The sequence below is a fragment of the Strongylocentrotus purpuratus genome, unplaced genomic scaffold, assembly GCF_000002235.5.
Source record: "Strongylocentrotus purpuratus isolate Spur 01 unplaced genomic scaffold, Spur_5.0 spur5_scaffold_11, whole genome shotgun sequence".
Classification (NCBI taxonomy): domain Eukaryota; kingdom Metazoa; phylum Echinodermata; class Echinoidea; order Camarodonta; family Strongylocentrotidae; genus Strongylocentrotus; species Strongylocentrotus purpuratus.
This window is the reverse complement of record NW_022145596.1, coordinates 25002857-25024067: the sequence shown is the minus strand read 5'-3', so window position 1 is coordinate 25024067 and position 21211 is coordinate 25002857. Positions and strand designations below refer to the sequence as shown.

The 21211-nt window shown below is 38.4% G+C and overlaps 3 protein-coding genes across 3 annotated transcripts; all 3 read left to right on the top strand.

Annotated features, from left to right (window-relative positions):
• Positions 1–4265: 4265 nt before the first annotated feature.
• On the top strand, positions 4266–7453 carry LOC105438832 (deleted in malignant brain tumors 1 protein-like). The gene is made up of 4 exons (XM_011667139.2): positions 4266–4629; positions 4932–5264; positions 5542–5874; positions 7074–7453. The coding sequence occupies exons 1-4, from the start codon at positions 4266–4268 to the stop codon at positions 7451–7453; spliced, it is 1410 nt and encodes a 469-aa protein (XP_011665441.2).
• A 467-nt stretch (positions 7454–7920) lies between these two features.
• LOC579687 (deleted in malignant brain tumors 1 protein-like) lies at positions 7921–10551 on the top strand. The gene is made up of 4 exons (XM_030980208.1): positions 7921–8237; positions 8648–8968; positions 9691–9768; positions 10220–10551. The coding sequence occupies exons 1-4, from the start codon at positions 8045–8047 to the stop codon at positions 10549–10551; spliced, it is 924 nt and encodes a 307-aa protein (XP_030836068.1). The 5' UTR covers positions 7921–8044.
• A 274-nt stretch (positions 10552–10825) lies between these two features.
• LOC115922307 lies at positions 10826–12693 on the top strand. The gene is made up of 2 exons (XM_030980959.1): positions 10826–11191; positions 11666–12693. Exons 1-2 carry the CDS (start codon positions 11002–11004, stop codon positions 12541–12543), a joined length of 1068 nt encoding a protein of 355 aa, XP_030836819.1. The 5' UTR covers positions 10826–11001; the 3' UTR covers positions 12544–12693.
• Positions 12694–21211: the final 8518 nt, after the last annotated feature.

The window sequence follows — 21211 nt, the reverse complement described above, 5'->3', positions numbered from 1 at the left end:
TTCACAGCTTAGATTAGTAATCAGTTTTAACTACGTGATCATCACCAAGAAAGTTATGGTAACTTTGAAACCATTTAAATAGATGTTTTAAGACACCTAATAATGACTAATTTTTCACACCTAAAAGTCACGTATGACAAGCTTAGATCAATAATCCGTTTGAGTCGCGAGATCATCACCGCGGAACTTATGGCAACTTTGACTACCATTTAAAAAGGTGTTTTAAAACACTTAATAATTACTAATTTTCACATCTACATATCACGTTTTCACAGCTTAGATTAGTAATCAGCTTGAGCCACGTGATCATAACCAAGAAATTTATGGTAACTTTGAAACCTTTTAAAGAGGTGTGTAAGACACTTCAGAATTACTAGTTGAATATAACCAGAGATTCACGGACAGAACAATAAGACGATTAGCCGGTGTAAGTAACGTGATTATTACCATCAACCTTGGATAACCTGTGAAACCAATCAATAAAGGTGCTTACAAGACCAAATAATTACGTATTTATCGCCACCATCGGTTAACTGACAAAAAAACTCGTTCCTTGGTCAAGTGGTTATTTGGTCATAAACACTTGATTTACAGAGGTAAGTGGAATCCCGTTACTCCAGTCGCGTGATAAACTGGTGGTTTTTAGGTTAGATGAAAACGTGAACAAGGAGTACCTTTTTTGTTTAAATGAAGGCACGTGTCGATAACGTTTAAATCTAGTTCAAAAGGCACTATACTTTAAAATCACTTAAAATACACTCCCAAAAGAGGTTACTTTTTGGTGTTCTGTTTATTGGGATTGATTAACAAATGTTGCTGAAATGACATGATTTCCCGGTATTTTTTTATCAATTTTTTTTGTGAGCCATATCTTTTTATGCGTTTGTTGGAAAATTAGAAATTCCCAAATTTACAGTCGGGCGAAAGATATGCTTATTTAGAAGCTTTCGTGTAAGGGCCTGCATAAACGGCTGGGATTGGGGACTGAAGCCCCCCTCACTTTTTGAAAAAGTATGTTACAGAGAAAAAGGAAGAAAGAGAGAGAAAAAAAATAAGTGACCTGCCAATGTCAAAAAATAATGAGGTATCAATATGCTCATCTGAATTAAATTAATTAAATGCCTTAAACCCCATATCTTGCGGGGGCTCCGCCCACGGACCCAAACCTAGGGCCCTAAGGCGGTCCCCTGGATGCTCATCTGACCGCCAATTGAATACCTAAAACCCCCGAGCTTCCGGAGGCTATGCCCCCTGGACCCCCACCAAGGGCCTTAAGGCGGGCCCTTGGATGCCCACCTGACCGTAATTAAATACCTAAAACCCCTGAGCTTCCGGGGGCTCTGCCCCCTGGACCACATCAATGGCCTTAAAAAGGCCCCTGGACCCCCACCAAGGGCCTTAAGGCGGGCCCCTGGATGCTCACCTGACCGTAATTTAATACCTAAAACCCCTGAGCTTCCGGGGGCTCTGCCCCCTGGACCACATCAATGGCCTTAAAGAGGCCCCCTGGACCCCCACCAAGGGCCTTAAGGCGGGCCCCTGGATGCTCACCTGACCGTAATTTAATACCTAAAACCCCTGAGCTTCCGGGGGCTCTGCCCCCTGGACCACATCAATGGCCTTAAAGAGGGCCCCTGGATGCTCATCTAATCGTAATTAAATACCTAAAACCCCTGAGCTTAAGGGGGCTCTGCCCCTGGACTCTCCGCCAATTAGTGACCTAACAGTGTCACAAATAAAGTATCTAAATATACTTATCTGACCGTAATTTAATGCCTAAAAAACCTGAGCTTCCTGGGGCTCTGCCCCCTGGATGCGCATCTAATCGTAATTAAATACTTAAAACCCCTGAGCTTCCGGGGGCTCTGCCCCCTGTACTCTCCGCCAATTAGTGACCTAACAGTGTCACAAATAAGGTATCTAAATATACTTATCTGACCGTAATTTAATGCCTAAAAAACCTGAGCTTCCTGGGGCTCTGCCCCCTGGACCACATCAATGGCCTTAAAGAGGGCTCCTGGATGCGCATCTAATCGTAATTAAATACCTAAAACCCCTGAGCTTCCGGGGGCTCTGCCCCCTGGACTCTCCGCCAATTAGTGACCTAACAGTGTCACAAATAAGGTATCTAAATATACTTATCTGACCGTAATTTAATGCCTGAAAAACCCTGAGCTTCCGGGGCTCAGCCCCTTGACACCATGCCGGGGCTCCTAAACGTTTATTCTCATTACGCCACTGCCGCTGGAAGGTGAGCCCCCTGAAACGTTTGCCCCCCCCCCATCCCAAACTGCTTCCGGTGCGTATGGAGACTAGCATGCAAGGAGACTATGCATGCTTTCTGCCTTTTCCGCACTTGCGAGAGCACATTTTTTTTTTTTTATGTCCCGAAAATTTGGAAATTTGGCCTCGTTTCGTTCCGTTGGGGGGGGGGGGGGGGGGGGAGTAGGGTCACCTTTTATTGGTCACTCATTAGCACAATTTTGTTTTTGTTCTTCTTTTTTTTATTATTTTTTTTTTAAGGGGGCCCCCAAAAAATTGAGTTCGACCCCCACCCCCCCCCCCCTGCGTACGTGCCTGACTGTAGTTATTACTGGTATATGCTCCAAGCCAGTGGCGTACGCAGGATTTTTTCAAGGGGGGGGGGGGGTTAAAATCCGGTCCAAAATTTCGCAACGACTCAGGAAAATTTGAAAATCGCGCCGGCCAAAAAGTCGCTCAGTGGGGGGAGGGGGGTAAGCGGACATTTTTTTTTTTTTTTTTTTGGGAGTCCAAAAAAAAATCGCAGCGGCTCAGCCAGCCGAAAAGTCGCTCAGTGGGGGGGGGGGGGGGGGGGGGGGGGGGGGGGGGGGGTATAAAAAGGACACTTTTTTTTTTTTTTTGGTCTCGAAATTTGAAAATTTGACATTTTGTTCCGTTGGGGGGGGGGGTAAGGTCACCTTTCTTAGGTCAGCCATGGGGGTAATTTTTTTTTTTTTTTTTTTTTAATAATTAAAAAAAAAAAAAAAAAAAAAAAAAATCCAAAGGAAGGGGGGGGGGGGGTTTAGGGATTTTTTAGAGGGGTTTACACACATAAAAATACCAAAGGGGGGGGGGTTTAACCTCCCAAACACACCCCCCCCCCCCTGCGTACGCGCCTGCTCCAAGCGAGGATGGTACGCTAGGGTACGACGTTGCACTGGACGCGCCACGATCGGCTAAGTTTGGTCAGTTTTCTGGTGATGTTCTTCGTGTCGAGTGCGGGGGAACAGAAGGCAGCCTGTTTAATAACTCCCTTTCTCAATTCAATCGTCTAAATCAAATAACACATTTAAGTGCGGATCCGAATCAATTGACACATTTATTAAAGGTACTATGTCCCTTTTGCAGCCAACCTCAAATTCTGTAGAACTTTGCAGGAATTATGAATATGTCATGTATGTCCTATTTGTGAAATTTAAACATTAGCAGTGTCCTCATATTCAAATTATGCAAGGAAACCCGTTTACTTGCTAGACTTCATTGTCAGACACTATTGAGTGACTGACTGGCTTTTTTCTTCTTTGGTAATAGCATACTGAAAAGAGTTGTAATGGGTACAGATTAAACTAACTTTTTTTATGGAAGTTCTAAATTATTATTATCTTTCAAATGCAGTTGGAATTTAACTTTTTCTTTTTTTGGGCCTGCAAATGGGACATAGTACCTTTTAAGCGCGGATGCCAATTGGCAAAATTATTCATTAGTCGAATCTCCGTTATTTGTTTTCCTCTACCGGTAAACTTGTTTTCTTATGTTATATATATTTTGTACTCTTTATTATATGTCAATGTTTAGTTTTATTAATGTTGTATTTTCATGTATTTCTTGTTGTTTTGTATATCACATGTTAGTTATGTAGTCCTTAAGGATGTACTCGGAAAACAGCTTTTTCATTGAATTTACCTATCCGCTATTTTGAATAAAACTTAAATAAATGCAATTTAAAAACAAATCACCATACACCTTAAGTCTTGTACATCGAACTTGGAGAATAAGTAGTCCTAACGAGCGTAAACCCTGACGAGAATGATATTTTTCTAGCAGGGAAAACATATATCATGGGGCCTGATTATAGACAGCCTTCAATGTCAAAATTAAGACCTCAGTATACCTCAGTATTATGAGTACAAATGCTTTTATTGTAGTATTTCTTACTACAAATAATCTTCCTTCAAATGTCATTACAAATACAATCAATAATATAACTAACATTATTATTACGTTTGCCATAATACTATGCAAATATGGTATGTGTGCCTTTCTTATTACATCTAGCCCATCCAAACCCATTTCAAGTTCGTCTGATTGGTGGATCAAATGACGCTGAAGGAAGAGTAGAAGTCTTGAACGATGGATCCTGGGGAACTATCTGTGATAACAGCTGGGATCTGAGAGACGCCAGGGTAGTTTGCAGAATGCTTGGCTTTGATGGAGCCTTAGACGCACCGGGATCTGCACGGTTTGGTCAAGGCTCTGGTCCTATTTCTCTGGTCTATGTTAGTTGTGATGGAACTGAAGATAGCCTGGTAGACTGTGCTCATGGAGGAATTGGAAATTATAGTTTTTGCGGTCATGGTCGCGATGCCGGCGCCATTTGTTATTCAGGAGGTTTGTTTGAAATAAGCTTTTTCTTTTTTCATACTTGATTTATTATATGAAAATATTTTTTCTTTAGTATTTTTGTTTCAGACCAAAATAATGGTTTTAAGCCAATAATGCTTGTGGTTGGTGGTTCATGCTAAATAATCTAACATTTGGGTATACCTCAGTATTATGAGTCCGAATACTGTGATTGTAGGATTTATGACTTTAAATATTTTGCATTCAAAATTCATTACAATTAACATTGATTATGACATAGTTCTAGGAATATAAGGTATTTTTTCTTCTTTCTTGTCATTCGCGTCTAGCCCATCCAATCCCATTTCAAGTTCGTCTGATTGGTGGATCAAATGACGCTGAAGGAAGAGTAGAAGTCTTGAACAGTGGATCCTGGGGAACTATCTGTGATTACAGCTGGGATCTGAGAGACGCCAGGGTAGTTTGCAGAATGCTTGGCTTTGATGGAGCCTTAGATGCCCTTGGTTCTGCAAGGTTTGGTCCAGGCTCTGGTCCTATTTCTCTGGTCTATATTAGTTGTGATGGAGTAGAAGATAACCTGGTAGACTGTGCTCATCGAGGGGTTGGAGATTATAGTTTTTGCGATCATGGTCGCGATGCCGGCGCCATTTGTTATTCAGGAGGTTTGTTTTAAATAAGCTTTTTCTTTTTTCATACTTGATTTATAATATGACAATATTTTTTCTTTAGTATTTTTGTTTCAGCCCAAATGATTTTAAGCCAATAATGCTTGTGGTTGGTGGATCATGCTAAACAATCTAACATTTGGGTATACCTCAGTACTTTGAATTTTCATTCAAAATTCATTACAAATACAATCAATTATAAGTAACATTTATTATGACGTTTGCCATAATACTATGCAAAAAAGGTATGCGTGTCCTTCTTCTTTACATGTAGCCCATCCAAACCCATTTCAAGTTCGGCTGATTGGTGGATCAAATGCCGCTGAAGGAAGAGTAGAAGTCTTGAACAGTGGATCCTGGGGAACAATCTGTGATTACAGCTGGGATCTGAGAGACGCCAGGGTTGTTTGCAGAATGCTTGGCTTTGATGGAGCCTTAGACGCACCGGGATCTGCACGGTTTGGTCAAGGCTCTGGTCCTATTTCTCTGGTCTATGTTAGTTGTGATGGAACTGAAGATAACCTGGTTGACTGTGCTCATGGAGGGGTTGGAGATTATAGTTTTTGCGGTCATGGTCGCGATGCCGGCGCCATTTGTTATTCAGGAGGTAGGTTTTAAATCAGGCTCTTTAATTTTCTTTAGTTTTTTATATTATTCAATAACACTTCTTTCTTTATTATTTGTATTTTAGCCCAAATGATTTTAAGCCAATCCCGCCCCCCCCCACCCCACCCCCGTAAATGGAGGGATACCATCAGGGGCGGATCCAGGAATTTCTTGCCGGGGGGGGGGGCGGGGGCACACGGTGGGAAAGAGATTGGCCAGGGGGGCACGCCCTGTTTTTCAGTAAATTTTGGGCGAATTTAGGGCTGATTTTAACACATTTTTGGGGGGGCCGGGGGGGGGGCACGTGCCCCCTTTTTACCCCCCTGGATCCGCCACTGACCATCAGGGGTTTTATACATTAAATTATCGTCAGATGAGCATATTTTTATACCTTATTTGAGACACTGGCAGGTCACGAATTGACGTGGGGTCCAGGATGCGGAGCCCCCAGAATCTCAGGGGTTTTATTCTTTAAATTATCGTCAGATGAACACATTTTATACCTTATTTGTGACACTGGCAAGTCACAAATTGGCGTGGGGTCCAGGGGGCGGAGCCCTGGAAGCTCAGGGGTCTTGGGCAACAAACCGCAGTCAGATGAGCATATTTGATACCTTATTTGTGACACTGGCAGGTCACTAATTGGCATCGGTTCCAGGGGGTGGAGCCCCCAGAAGCTCAGGGATTTTAGGCGTTTTATGACGGTCAAACAAGCATGCAGGGGCCGCCTTAGGGCCCCTGTTGGGATCGAGGGGATGGAACCCCGGAAGTCAAGGCGTTTCAAGGTATTTAATCACGGTCAGATGAACAATTTTTTTTTGGCCCCGGAAACTAGAAAATGACGTCATCAGATATTTCGTTCATTGGCTTAGGAGGGGGGGGGGAGGAATACTTTTTTGCTGTTGCTTTCTTTAGCACATACAAAAAAATAAAATATTTACCCTTTTTTTCCCCTTCTTCTTTTTGCCAGGGGGGGGGGGGGAGGGGCTCTCATCATAACTCTCACCATACACCCCAGGCCCCCCCCCCCCCCTGGATCCGCCACTGACTCTAAGTACACTGAGTAGCTTTGATTGTAGGATTTCTTACTGCAAATAATTTTCCTTCAAATCTCGTTACAATAACAATCAATTAAATCTAACGTAAGTTATGATGTTTGCAATAATAAACGATCTGTGTGCATTTCTTATTCACGTGTAGCCCATCCAAACCCATTTCAAGTTCGTCTGATTGGTGGATCAAATGACGCTGAAGGAAGAGTAGAAACCTTGAACAGAGGATCCTGGGGAACTATCTGCGATTACAGCTGGGATCTGAGAGACGCCAGGGTAGTTTGTAGAATGCTTGGCTTTGATGGAGCCTTAGACGCACCGGGATCTGCACGGTTTGGTCAAGGCTCTGGTCCTATTTCTCTGGTCTATGTTAGTTGTGATGGAACTGAAGATAGCCTGGTAGACTGTGCTCATGGAGGGGTTGGAGATTATAGTTTTTGCGGTCATGGTCGCGATGCCGGCGCCATTTGTTATTCAGGAGGTATGTTTTTAAAGGCGGTGTGTACCTGTTTGGCTAGGGAGGATTAGACCATCCAGGGAGGTCATTGACAGATGGCTATTTCATCAAGTCTGGCTCTCAATTAACATATGAAAAAGAGGATCATTGGAGACCAATGGTCACAGATTAGGCATTGTATTCTACAAACAGGAAGTACAGTAGATACAATTAGTACAGTGTTGCTTAAATCAGGCTTTTTCATTTTCATACTTTTTTTAATTATATAACATCACTTTTTTCTTTAGTATTTTTGTTTCAGTCCAAATAAATTTAAGCCAATACTGCTTGTGGTTGGTGGATCATGCTAATTTATCTAACATTTTCGTACATCTCAGTATAATGAGGACAAAAGCTTTGGTTGTAGGATTGCTAGCTAAAAAAAAATGTCATTACAATTACAATTAATTAACTATCATTTATAATGACGTTTGTCATAATACTATGCAAATAAGGTATATTCGCTTTCTTATTCACGTGTAGCCCATCCAATCCCATTTCAAGTTCGTCTAATTGGCGGATCAAATGAGGCTGAAGGAAGAGTAGAAGTCTTGAACAGTGGATCCTGGGGAACTATCTGCGATTACAGCTGGGATCTGAGAGACGCCAGGGTAGTTTGCAGAATGCTTGGCTTTGATGGAGCCTTAGACGCACCGGGAGCTGCACAGTTTGGCCAAGGATCTGGTCCTATTTCTCTGATCTATGTTAGCTGTGATGGAACTGAAGATAACCTGGTTGACTGTGCTCATGGAGGGGTTGGAGATTATAGTTTTTGCGGTCATGGTCGCGATGCCGGCGCCATTTGTTATTCAGGAGGTTTGTTTGAAATATGCCATATTTCCAATTTGGTAGGTTTTAGATTTCAGTTTGATAGGTTTACCATTGGATTAAACAATTCTTCCTCATTTGCATATATACCCCTGCAGGTATATTTTGCATTCTCTTCTGTCGGTCATTAAGGTTGGCCGCACGAAATTGACCTCCGCAAGCAAGTAAGAGTTATAGGCAGGTTTTCTTTATACTCCGACGTCTCACCGATTAAAACGTTGTAATCGTTACGGGGTAATTGTTCTACAAATATTTCTGATCACGTGGAGTGCTCTTAACCAATCCATTTACTATATTTTTAAAAAGAGGTTCATGATTACATTTTCTTGTAAGAGCATGTACATTTTATCTGATAAACCTATTCTGCTTTCATTCTAACCAATAATTAAATACAACAGAGCCATTCCTTGTTCGTCTTGCCAATGGAGCCACCGATTCAGAAGGCAGAGTGAAAGTTTTGTATAAGGGAAGCTGGGGAACTATTTGTGATGATAACTGGGATCTAAGAGACGCAAGAGTAGTTTGTAAAATGCTTGGATTTAACGGAGCTTTGGCCGCACCAGATAGTGCTACGTTTGGTACCGGAAGTGGTAAAATCTTGTTTGATGACGTTGGGTGCAATGGCACAGAAGACACCCTCGCTGAGTGCTATCATCGAGGATTTGGAGTCAACAACTGTGAACATGACAGTGACGCTGGTGTCATTTGTTTTACAGGAGGTAGGAAAATATGATTGTATATATTAGTTCACGAAATCTTTGAAAATTTAGAATTCGTTCAACGGTTGTTACCATATACCTCATGGTCTTCCTCGTGTTGGTCTTGCTGTTTCACGTGACCAATGGGGTGTTCTAAGTTTGTATTCCCGTTTGTTCTATATCCTACTAGGTTTCGATCGACGTGGGGCGTGGGATTAGTTGGCAATTTGTTCATGTATATGTACATTAAGTGATGGAACGTTATTTCAAATGTATCGTTATGTCTATACATTCTTTAGTACCATACAATGATTTTAGGATTCAATCACTTTTCAATACTCGACACCACTCTACCTCACAAAAGTTATTTTTCCTGTCGACTTTAAAAGTAGATGCTCTTCCATGAATGAATGGGAAAGTATAGAGTCTTGAAATGCTCTTAATAATTATTACAGGAATTGCGTCTATATTCCTACCTTATCGATATGCATGAAGTTTTAATGAAAATAGACACACACATGCAGTTCTATAATCCAAAGCAGAAACTGTTATATTAGTATGTATAGGTCACTACAGTAGACGCTATCACGAAAAGGAACTAAGTTGAATGTCAACGCATGCTGCACACATATTATGATATTTAAGGATTCATTATTTACTAGCTGTTGTTGACTTCTTTACAGAGAGAAGTCCAAATTTAACTGATTGCATATGTTTTTTTTTAATTCCTTCAACCCCAACAGCACCATTTCTAGTTCAGCTCGTTAATGGATCTAACGACCTTGAAGGACGAGTGGAGGTGACGTGTGTAAAATGCTGGGGTTCGATGGAGCCTTAGCCGCACCAGGTTCTGCTGCGTTTGGCCAAGGTTCAGGAGATATACTACTTGATGGTATATCCTGTGACAGTACACACGATAACCTGGCAGACCGTTACCATCGAGGGATCGGCGTCTCCAATTGCAAACACGAAAATGATTCTGGGGCCATTTGTTTTAGAGGAGGTATGGGATAATACTTGTAGTCTTACATTTTCATTGTTCAAAATTTAGATTTTTTTTTTTTACAAACATAATTTATTAAAAAAAGTTGTGGACAATTGGGACGAATGATGTATTACATATACAAGCAGTAAACCGTAGGGTATTGACACTTCTCGTGGGTTGGTTTCTAGGAAGCTCTACCGATCGCGTTTTGTCCTTTTTCAGCAAATATTTATTTTCTCCTAATACTAAAAATTGCCATTTTATTTCATATCTGTAAAATTTCATAGACCCATTGAAGGTTCGTCTCAACGGTGGAGCGAATGATTTAGAGGGTAGAGTAGAGGTTATGTACAATGGATCCTGGGGAACAGTCTGTGACAATGGCTGGGATCTGGACGATGCGAGAGTTGTTTGCAGAATGTTGGGATTTGATGGAGCTTTGGCAGCAACAGTTTCTGCACAGTTTGGTCAAGGCAATGGCAATGTCCTGCTTGGTGATGTCCAGTGTTACGGAACAGAAAAGAACATAGCAGATTGTTATCACAGAGGAATAAGAGTCCATAACTGTACTCATGCCAGTGATTCAGGTGCCATTTGTTTCTCAGGAGGTACGATTTAGTTCTACAGTACATGATATTTTTCATGTTAACACGTTTTTAGCTTTCTCGCCAAAAGTTGCAATAAACCGATATACATCTTCCTGATCTATACGTATCAAACGTTGGGATACAAAAATACGAAATAGTACAGTAGTTGCAATATATATATATATATATATATATATATATATGTATTTCTGTTGCTATTAATTTTGAGAACATATTATTGTCGAAATGAGTTACGGCTGGGTAACCAAACGAGGGCTTAGCAATGTCTTGAAAGATTTCTTAATTAGAGGAAATATGGTTTTATTTCAATTTGTTAAAAAATACACCGCATAACTTTTCTAGTACGTCTGATTGGAGGAGCTAATAACGCTGAAGGCAGAGTAGAGATTCTACACGATGGCTCCTGGGGAACTGTCTGCAGCGATTCCTGGGATCTCAAGGATGCCGAAGTTGTTTGCAGAATGTTGGGCTTTGACGGAGCTTTAGGTGCTCCACTTGGTGCTCGATTTGGAAAAGGATCTGGGAGCATCTTTCTGGATAAAGTTCAGTGCCAGGGTACAGAAACTGACATCGAACGTTGCGACCATGACGGCATTGGTGTACACAACTGCTCCCACAACGAAGATGCCAGCGTAATTTGCATTCCTAAAGGTAAACATTTCAAGAATATGACAACTATTCTGCTTCTCCTGGATCTTAGGTCTTATCTGGGTTTTTTAAAATTAGGTTTACAATAATGGTTTCAATTGTGTTCGAAGCAAGTTGTTTTTAAAAAATGCCATCGTTCATCCCTCCCCAACTGTCTCGATAAATTCTGCCAAACGCAGGATCTGTTTTATTGGTTTTTATATATGCCTCTTGGGGGTATTGCCGAGACAATAAATTAGTCTCCGATGTTATTAGGTCAACTATTAAAAACCTTTAAAAATTGTTTTGAAATAATCCAGCATCAGATAGTTCAGGAAACTAAGTTTCCAGGTTGAATCGAAACACTATACTCTTTCTAACCATCACTTTCTCTAAACATTATCAATATTTTTATATAAAGCTCTTTAAATTCCCTAAAATATCATCTATAAGATGTTCAACAATATTTGAACAATTGTCAATATGATTTCTTATCAGGCGGAACACCAGTCCATACCATTTTCCATACAAATCTGACGTTGACCATAATTATCGGGCTTTGCGTATTTCTTTCGAGCGTCTTTCTCGTGGCAACACTAGCATATTGTGTACGTAGGACTATAAAAACAAGGGCAAGTAGGAATTCGGACAGTTATATTCATAGGGATACAGTGTTTACACAGGATACCGATGTATCCTCTACTTATCAGGATCTGAATGCTCCTCCAAAACTCCCAGAACGACGTTTAAAGGTATTGACTGAAAATCGGCTGTTTGAGGACGAACGGAAGTTATCTGAACGGAAGTTATCTGTACTGAAGACCCCAAAAGGTGAAAACACCCACGACTATATGGAAACGACATTTATAAGCAAGACTGCCTCATCGGCCAATGATGCAAGGACTGATGCTGTAAGCCTCCCTGTTGAAAATACACTAGACACAGATACGTTGCCACATGATATAGCGTTAACATCCAAAGCAATCTTCCATTATGAAACGTGTGAGCCGTTAGGTACTGTGCACATTTTTGGACAAAATGATCCACACGAGTATATGGTTATGAACACTGTATACAAAACAATTAAGACGGAAAAAGAAGTAGATATTGACGGATATCTTCTTCCAAGTAAAACGAGTGGAAAACCGGAACCCCCGTGTAGCGTTGAAAAGAAGAGGACACTACAACAGGAACGTACGAAACAAGATTTAATTCACAAGCACGTGGACATAAAAACCATTTGCCCAAAATCCTCATCGCTGGAAGATGTAAGCATAGATGAATATGTTCTGCCCAGTGCTGTAGGACATAACAATGATCGTAATAGGTTTACAGAGGATTCATCAGAAAACAGCGATTATGATATTATAGATTAAGAAGAGATACAACAGATGATTTGGACGTTACATTGTTTATTCATGGACGAAATTAGAGGAGGGGAAAAGAATCTTCAGCAGCAATCTTGCGTATGCATTTAATAAAATGTTTTCATGGTTCTATGCATTGAAATGAGGTATATGCAAGTCCCGCCCCCCCCCCCCCCCCCCACTCCGAGAACGGAGGGATACCATGCGTGTTCCCAAAATGTCCGGTAAAGGTGTACTTTTCACGCACCAAAGTCCGGCTCGTAGTACACAAAAATCCGGCCCGTATTGACTTTACACACCGGACTTTGGGGGGGGGGGGGGGGGTGTTTTCAGAAGGAGGGAACATGCATACGCGTACCCTAAATAACACTGAGTGGTGGGGGGGGGGGTGCAAGTTACTGTAATGGACCTTAGATCTTCTATCATCTATTTATTCATATAGAGCTCTTGTTCAGTATTCAAAATTTGCTTCATTAAAACAAATGCTGAACACTTATACAAATATTTCGATAGATATCATAATCTGAAAATGATCCGCAATATAATACAGTATTTATTAAACCATGAAAAATGCTGGGTTATTATTTATGACATCTTTTAAAATGAGTGTTCCTGTATCACTATAAATTTCAGGTGATATCTTTCTTTTGGAAGTAACTTTAGACCTCGTACCCATTCTGGAAAATATGTTGACCTCGTTACTTGGACGTTGATGTGGGTTTCTCTCAAGTGCTAAGAAAAACACGCAGTAACATTGTCTTATTTTATGGAAATAAATTAGATTATAATACACAATAAACAAACGCCTACAGTATTTCAAAAGAAAATATGATTAAAAAAAACATTGCGCTCTCTTTTTTGTGAAATTGGTTTCGGGTAAAATGACTCTTTTAAAAAACATGATTCAGTTAAAGTATTTAAGTTTGTGTAGGTATCCTTAAAAGTTAAATTTCTCTTTTAATTTAGGACTTAAACTTTAAATCCTTCCTAAGTCTTAAAGATACCTTACGATTTGTTTACATGAATACACGATTAAAAGATTATGTCATGTCTTGAATTATAAGTATTTTGAGGGAATGACATTTTAAGTCTTATGATAATCTAAGTTGAAATCCAAATGTTTTGTTCCCGGTTAAAAAAAGATCTCCTGGATTTAAAATTAATCCTCCGGACTTAAAATCAGTCTGACGAAAGCGAGTTCCTCTCTTATTTTACGGATGTGATTAAAAATGAATGTGTTTTTTTAATAGCTTTCTAATAATAATAATAATAACTTTTTAAATACTTTTTGAGGAGCGTGTTTGAGTTAAGTTTCAACGGCATGATTTTAACTTGCCTTTTACTTTGGGTATGGCGGAGTTGTAATTAATAAAGTGACAAAAGTGTAAAATAAGTTTTTAAGCACCAATTCGTATAATAAAAAAGAAGAAAATATAGAATAATTCATGCTGTTTTCATGTTAATAAGACGTACGTGAGCTACAAGATGAAACAATTATAAAAAAAAACTTGAATATAGCTACATGTGTTATTAACTTGACCCGATAGGGACGAGGTTTCTTCTTATGAAAAAAAAAACAATTTGGGTTTTCCTGTACATCTTTACATGCCGAAAAAATGAAACTATTTCCTATTCAACGCTTTTTGCTTCACTTCTGTAAATATGTAATTCAATATGCAATGTATATTCTCTAAATAGCCAGCAGTGTCAACTTTCTTTCACTTAATTATGATTGTCAGTACACCAATAAAAAAAAATGGAACATGCAAAATCCCATTTGTATGTATTACAATAATATTATTTTTGTTTTCTCTTTTAATGATTTTGTTTTATTCCTCCAAATGTAATACAAACAAGAACAGCATACAAAATTGAATAAAATAAATAAACGTTTTCAATATTAATTGCTTACACATACACATAATCAAATTAATTTGCAGTATATATAACTGAGAAACAAAGTAGACTTAGAATACATAAACATAGTTTATAAGTCAATTGTACATGTAATTCACTCTATATAAACAAAAAACTTAAATAAATCTGGGGTAATTTTAATGGTAAAAACAAAGTCCTGCTCCTCCCTGCCCCCATATGGAAACGTTGTATCATCCGCTCAATCTGACTTGCGTGCATAGAACAAATAAGCATTTTTCCATGAAAAAGTGAAGTTTTATAAAATGTGCGTTTCTTTCCAGCATTGTGGCGCCCGGAAGTCACTCGAGGAACATTTCATCAAGTATAATATAAAAAGACCATATGCAAATTTTCTGCACTTTTGTCGGAAAAATACAATTATCCAACACAATGTCGTCTTTTTTGCGTTGGAGAAGAGCGAATAGCGAGTTTAAATCACACTTTGGCCGCTCTCGCAAGCTCTCACTCGTTTTACTGTGGTCAAGCGACTTTGGGGCAAGCGGTTAATGAAAATACTAATCGTTAGCTTTCTTCTGGTATTAAACTTGTTTTGATTGATTGTATAATTTTGTCGGAATAAATGAAACAAAAAGGCTCGACCAATAACTTATCAGTGTCTGAATTGACCTTTTGACCTTGAATTCCCTGATGCAGGCGCACTAATGAAGTCATCTTCGCTAAATCGGCGTCTTTTATCGTAAAATGCGACACTTTCACAATGTTTATACATCTTTGTTTAACCATTAGTAAGATTAAACATATTTTTTTCTGATATCACTGAAGTTTTGGGTTTTATTTAATGAGTAATTTTGAAATAAGAGCCATTTTGCTGTTTTAATTTACTGGATCGTACCATTAAAGTAGCAGGGTAGAAATATGCATTTTCCAAATGCGCCAAATTTAATTTACGTTCCGACATTCTGTTAAATGGGTTCGTGTTATTAAGAATCCACTGCTTTCTGCTCCAACAAACGTCCACATGCGGAGTCGTTTATCAACTCAATTATTCAAATTTATGGATGCTTCCTAGCTTCTCAGGTGTTTGTGTTGCTGTTGAAGCATTTCATTCACCTGTTATCATTCTTTGTTCTCCAATTGCCAGAACATAAATTTCATTTTGGTTTTATAGTTTCATCGGAGTCGTTTATCAACTATATGTTTTCAAATTTATGAATGTTTCCTCCCCAGGTGTTTGTGGTGATTATGCATTTTATTCACCTGATATTATTCTTTGTACTCCAATTGTTAGAATATAAAATGCATTTTGGTTTTATAGTTTCATGCAATAATTAAGTCAATAAAAGAGTATGTTCTGCACAATAAAAACAATGTGTGTCCCTATTGTACAATGTAATGTGTCCCCTCATTTTGTAATACTTAATTTACCGTTTCACGTAATGGAACTACCTGCCCGATGAAGCCAGTGGCCTGTGACCCCTAAGCACTCAACACCGTGTGGGAGTCAGTTTTTGATCAACTTCTTTTATGAGACAAATACAAGCAAACGTTTCCATATGCTCCCTCACACAAACACACACCCACACACTTTTTTTCAATAGTTTATTTTTATTGATTCCAAACAATACAAATTAATTTTTAGAAATAAAGTACAGTTGTTTTTCCTTGACATGAATTCAAAACATTTACATTACATTGTACAATTGATGAAATTGAATGAAATCAGTTGTTACATAAAACAAAATAACCCCATCCAACAAAACACACTACTACTCCCCCCCCCCCCGGCTCCCCACCATGCGACACACACACCACCCGACCACACTTCCACCATGCACACACTGTTCCTAGCCCCCTCAGAATACCCCAAATTGGAGCGACAGACAAACAGAAACAATTTATTTAAGACATTTTAAAACAAAATCATTTATTAAAACGAGGCTACAATAGCCGCAATAGTCCAGTGTTAAAAGTTCATGAAAACTTTACTTGTTCCCACTTCTGTAAATGTTAGGCCAATTTACCTGCCCTCCCTGCAATCTTCTTTTCTCTTTCCCTAAATTCGAACAGTTCTTTTTGAAACTCCCCCAAAGACAATATTACGGACTTTTCCCTGCATCTATATATCCAATGTTTCAATGCAAAAATAATTGTATTAAAAATCTTTATTCGTGGGGAGTTACCGGACAACCCTAAATGAATATCTATCCAGTCGATAGACCTTAATTCCCTTAGCTCAAACTTAGCTATTACATTTTGCCATAATCTTTGAACATGTACACAATCCCAGAACAAGTGTAAATAGGTTTCTATCTTTTGCTTACAAAATGAGCACAAGTTATCTACAACAAAGCCGAATCTGAATAAATGTTCTCTAGTTTATATTGCTCCATGAAGCAGTTTATACTGAATTTCTCTTAGTCTGTTAACAAGAGTAACTTTCCTAGGCCTACAAAATTTCTCCCTACATACCTTATTTGAAAAATCTGAAAATTCCCGTCCATCATGAATCTTCAAGACAAATAAATGTTGTAACTTCTCTATAAAATATTCATAAACCTTCCTCGATGATACATCTCTGAGGAGCTTCACAGTACTGTTAAACTGCATTAAAATATCATACTCTTTTACATCCACTAAACTCCAGTTATCCTTTTTTCCGCTTCTCAAAATAGCTTCCCCAATATGCCATACATCAACAATTTTGTTTCCTTTTAACCTCAAATTTTGAAAATGAGATGTTGCCCGCATGCCATTTTCAACAAAAATATCTTGAATTGAAATTATATTGCGTGTAAACAACTCCCTTAATCAAAAATCATTTTCTTTTTCAATAAGAAATCTTTATTGTTAAAAATAATTGGATTATTCTTTTCTTCAAAATTCCTACAACCTTCTAACTCTTCCCATGCTTTTATCATTTCTAAATAGAACTTAGGTACTTTGAAACTGAATAACTTGGAATCATAAATCTACCCCCTACCATCTTGAAGCAGAAATCAGTATAGCTTCCATCTCGTATATTTTTCTCCGTACAATAGTCATTTCACCCACATTACCCGTTGAGTTTTTACAAACGAGTCTAAATTAGTCATTCGTAACCCTCCTTCGTCATGACCTTGATACAATATTAATCTCTTAATTCGATCTTTCCCATTCCATATAAATTCAAAACATATTTTCTGTATTTCCGATATGACCCACTTTGGAACCACTAGTGAAGCAAAAACGTAATTTAATTTACATAATGCATATGTTTTTAATAAATGAATTTTTCCAAACACCGTAAGGTCCCTTTGTTTCCACCATCCGAGAAGTCTTTTAATCTGGCTTAAAATCTCCTTATAATTCAATTCCTCTCTTACTCTGACGTCTAACGCAAAATAGACTCCCAAAATCTTTATTTCTTTAACCACATTCCCGAAGGGAAGTTTTTCTGATTTGTCTTTGTTTATCCCCAATTTCATAATATTAGTTTTGTCTGCAGTAACCCGTAAACCACTTATTTTCTTAAATAACGTATAAATCTCCTTTACTCTTTCTACGGACTCTTTATTTCTAACAAATATTGTCATGTCATCTGCATATAAAACTTGTTTGACTTCAATTCCTCCAATATTAACGCCTTGAATAGCCTCATCATTTCTCACTCCTGTTGCCAATATTTCAATAGCGAGAATAAATAAATAGGGCGTGAGTGGATCTCCTTGCCTTACCTTTTGCTTAATATCAAAATAACCAGTAGCAAAACCCCCATTCATAACACAGCTACTTATATTACTGTAAATAGTTTTTACCCACGAACAAAATGAGAGACCGAACCCAAACCTTTCTAAGACTCTAAAGAGGAAAGTATGAAATACGGAATCGAATGCTTTTTCGAAATCAACCGCAATCAAATAACTACAGGCGTTATCATCTGACTCCTCATTAAAAAAACAGAACATATCATCAATTAAAGGTACCGCTTCTCCAATATTACGATTATTCATGTAGCCCACCTGGTCTACAAGTATGACTTCCTCAAGTACTCCTTCAATTCTTGTAGCTAACACCTTTGACAAAATTTTGTAATCAACATTTAATAATGAAATCGGCCTATAATTTTTTATGTATCGAGGGTCTTTCCCTTCCTTCTCAATCAAAGTAATAACCCCCTTGTTTTTGTGATATGGATAAACTCCCCATGACACAACCTTCATTTAAAGCATATACCAAAATATTTCCGATACTTAACCAAAACGTAATATAAAATTCAACTGTTAGGCCATCATTTGCCAGGAGACTTGTTTAATCTCATATCCTTTAATTCCTTTAAGCACTCATCTTTTGTTATTTTACCTTCGCATGCTTTCCTTCCATTTTCACTTAATTTTTTAACATTTTTGAAAAACAAATTGTTCGTGTTCTCATTAAAAACACTTAACTTGTCCGCATATAAATTTGTATAAAACTTCCTAATCATCGCCAAAATTATGTTCATATCATATTCAACACATTCATTTTCATCATACAATTCCCTTACCACTGTTTTCTTCTTATATGACTTTAGCAGTTGAGCGAAATACTCCTTGTTTTTTCCCCTCCGTCGTACCACGCAGCCCATGACCTAAACTTTATACCTTCTATAGACTCCTCATGCAATTTCTTTGATTGCCTTTTCTTTTCCTCCGTTTCTTCCAACTTCAATGGAAACCTAACTAATTCGCTTTCCAGCTTTTTTACTTCATTTTCTAGCCTTTGAATATTCTCTTTCTTTTCTTTTGCCTTTCCCTTCGAAAATTTAATTGCGTATGCCCTCATTTTCATTTTCAAATAATCCCAAAATAACAATTTCTTGTCAAATATATTTCCCCAATTTCTTTTAATCAAATTGATTTCATTTACCGTACCTTCTAAAAACTTTTTATCTGAACAAAGACTATTATTAAATTTCCAATATGACCTTCCATGCATATGATTTGTCTTTACAAACGTAACTCCCAGAATGATTCCGGCATGATCAGGAGTGATAGAGGGCAATATTTCGCAAGTAGATACAGCTTGTTCCAATTGATTTGAAATAAACCAATAATCTAACCGACTTTGAACTAATGGCGTCTTTTGCCTATAAAACGTGTACTGTTTTAAATCCGGATTACTTTTCCTCCATACGTCGTATAACTCTAATTTTCTCAAAAACATCTCTAAATCCTTTACAAAGGTTTATCTAACTACTCTCGTAGCTCACATGTAATCACACATACCACACTGTATTATATACACACACACACGCACATACTACCCACACCTCTCCTCAATCCACCTATGAACTTTAAATGTAGGTCGTAAATGTATATCAGTGAATGCAAATACTCTCCCGAAATATTAAATTACCTGATCTGTTTCAATATAACTCGAAAAATGTTTGATTGACTTTCAAAATTGGTTTTATTCAAAATTCAAGGTTACCCAAAATATTTCATCCATGTTTTGATTAGTTACCGGTCTGTTTTCATTAATACATTATGGTTAATGCTCTTATTGCAATTATTGTTCGTAGAATCAAAGTGACTTTTATATGTTTCATATTGATTTCACTTTTGTCGTTGTTGAGTGGATATACATAGAATAAGGAATGTGTGATCCATATTGACCGCATTATAATAAAATTGTAAAGTACAGCTACGTCTCACGTTCCTAGACCATTTTCTTCACGCCTACATATTCTGGAACACCCGTTGTCATGTCAGAGTTGAGAATTCTCGCACTTATATTATATAGGCTCTGGAGGCAGGCCCACCATGTTCTCGTTATATTTAACCGGTCTGGAGAATATTTTTCATCACCATTCTCTTTCTTATCGTGTTTATGCTGATGATATTCAAATATATACTTCTTCCAAACCCAATCAGAGCAATGCAGCCAGCGCTATCCATAACATTGGGACTTGTGCTGTGTACAAGATGTCCATTAATTATTGGTTGAACTCACATTCACTCAAATTAAATCACGCCAAATGCGAATTTGTAATGTATGGTTCTAAGACTCAGAGAAAATTTCCATCACTTCAATTGCTGGACATGAAATTACCTTATATAATGTATGTCGCAACCTTGGTGTGTTTCTCGACTCAAATATGACAATGTCAACACAAATTCAATATGTCTCAAAATCAGTACGTTATCAGTTACGCAATTTAGGTTTTATTCGTGAATATCTTAACCGTAGTGCCACTGAGAAAAATTACTCATGCTTTAATCTCATCTCGCTTGGATTTTGGTAATGCTTGGTTTGGTTCGCCTCACATCCTACTTGCAAAATTACAAAAATTACAGAATGCTGCTGCTCGTGTCGTGACCCTTTCTAGTGTCGCCAAAGGGGAGGTGTGGGGTGCGACACCCCTCCACCTGTCAGGATATTGTCGGCAAAATTGCGCTGCCGTCGGGAAAAAGAGAAAAGGGGGAGGGGAAAAAAGAGAGGGAAAGGGAAAGAAAATAAAAAAGAAAAGGAAAAGAAAAGAAAGAAAGGAAAAGAAAGGAAAGAAAAGAGAAAGGAAAGAAAAGAGAAAGGAAAGAAAGAGGAAAAAAGAAAAAGAGGGAGAAGAGGAAAGAAAGGAAAAGAAAGAAAAGGAAGAAAAGGGGAAAAAAAAAGAAAAAAGAGAAAAGGGAAACAAAAGAAACGGGGAATGAGGAGAGGAGACTAGAGAGGGGGGAGGTAAGAGCCTGAGAGAGGAGGAGTGGGAGTAAAAGAAAGGAGTGGGGGGGGGGGGGTTGTGGGTGGAGTCGTCTCGTCAAGGAAGCTCGAAAGACATGGGAAAATA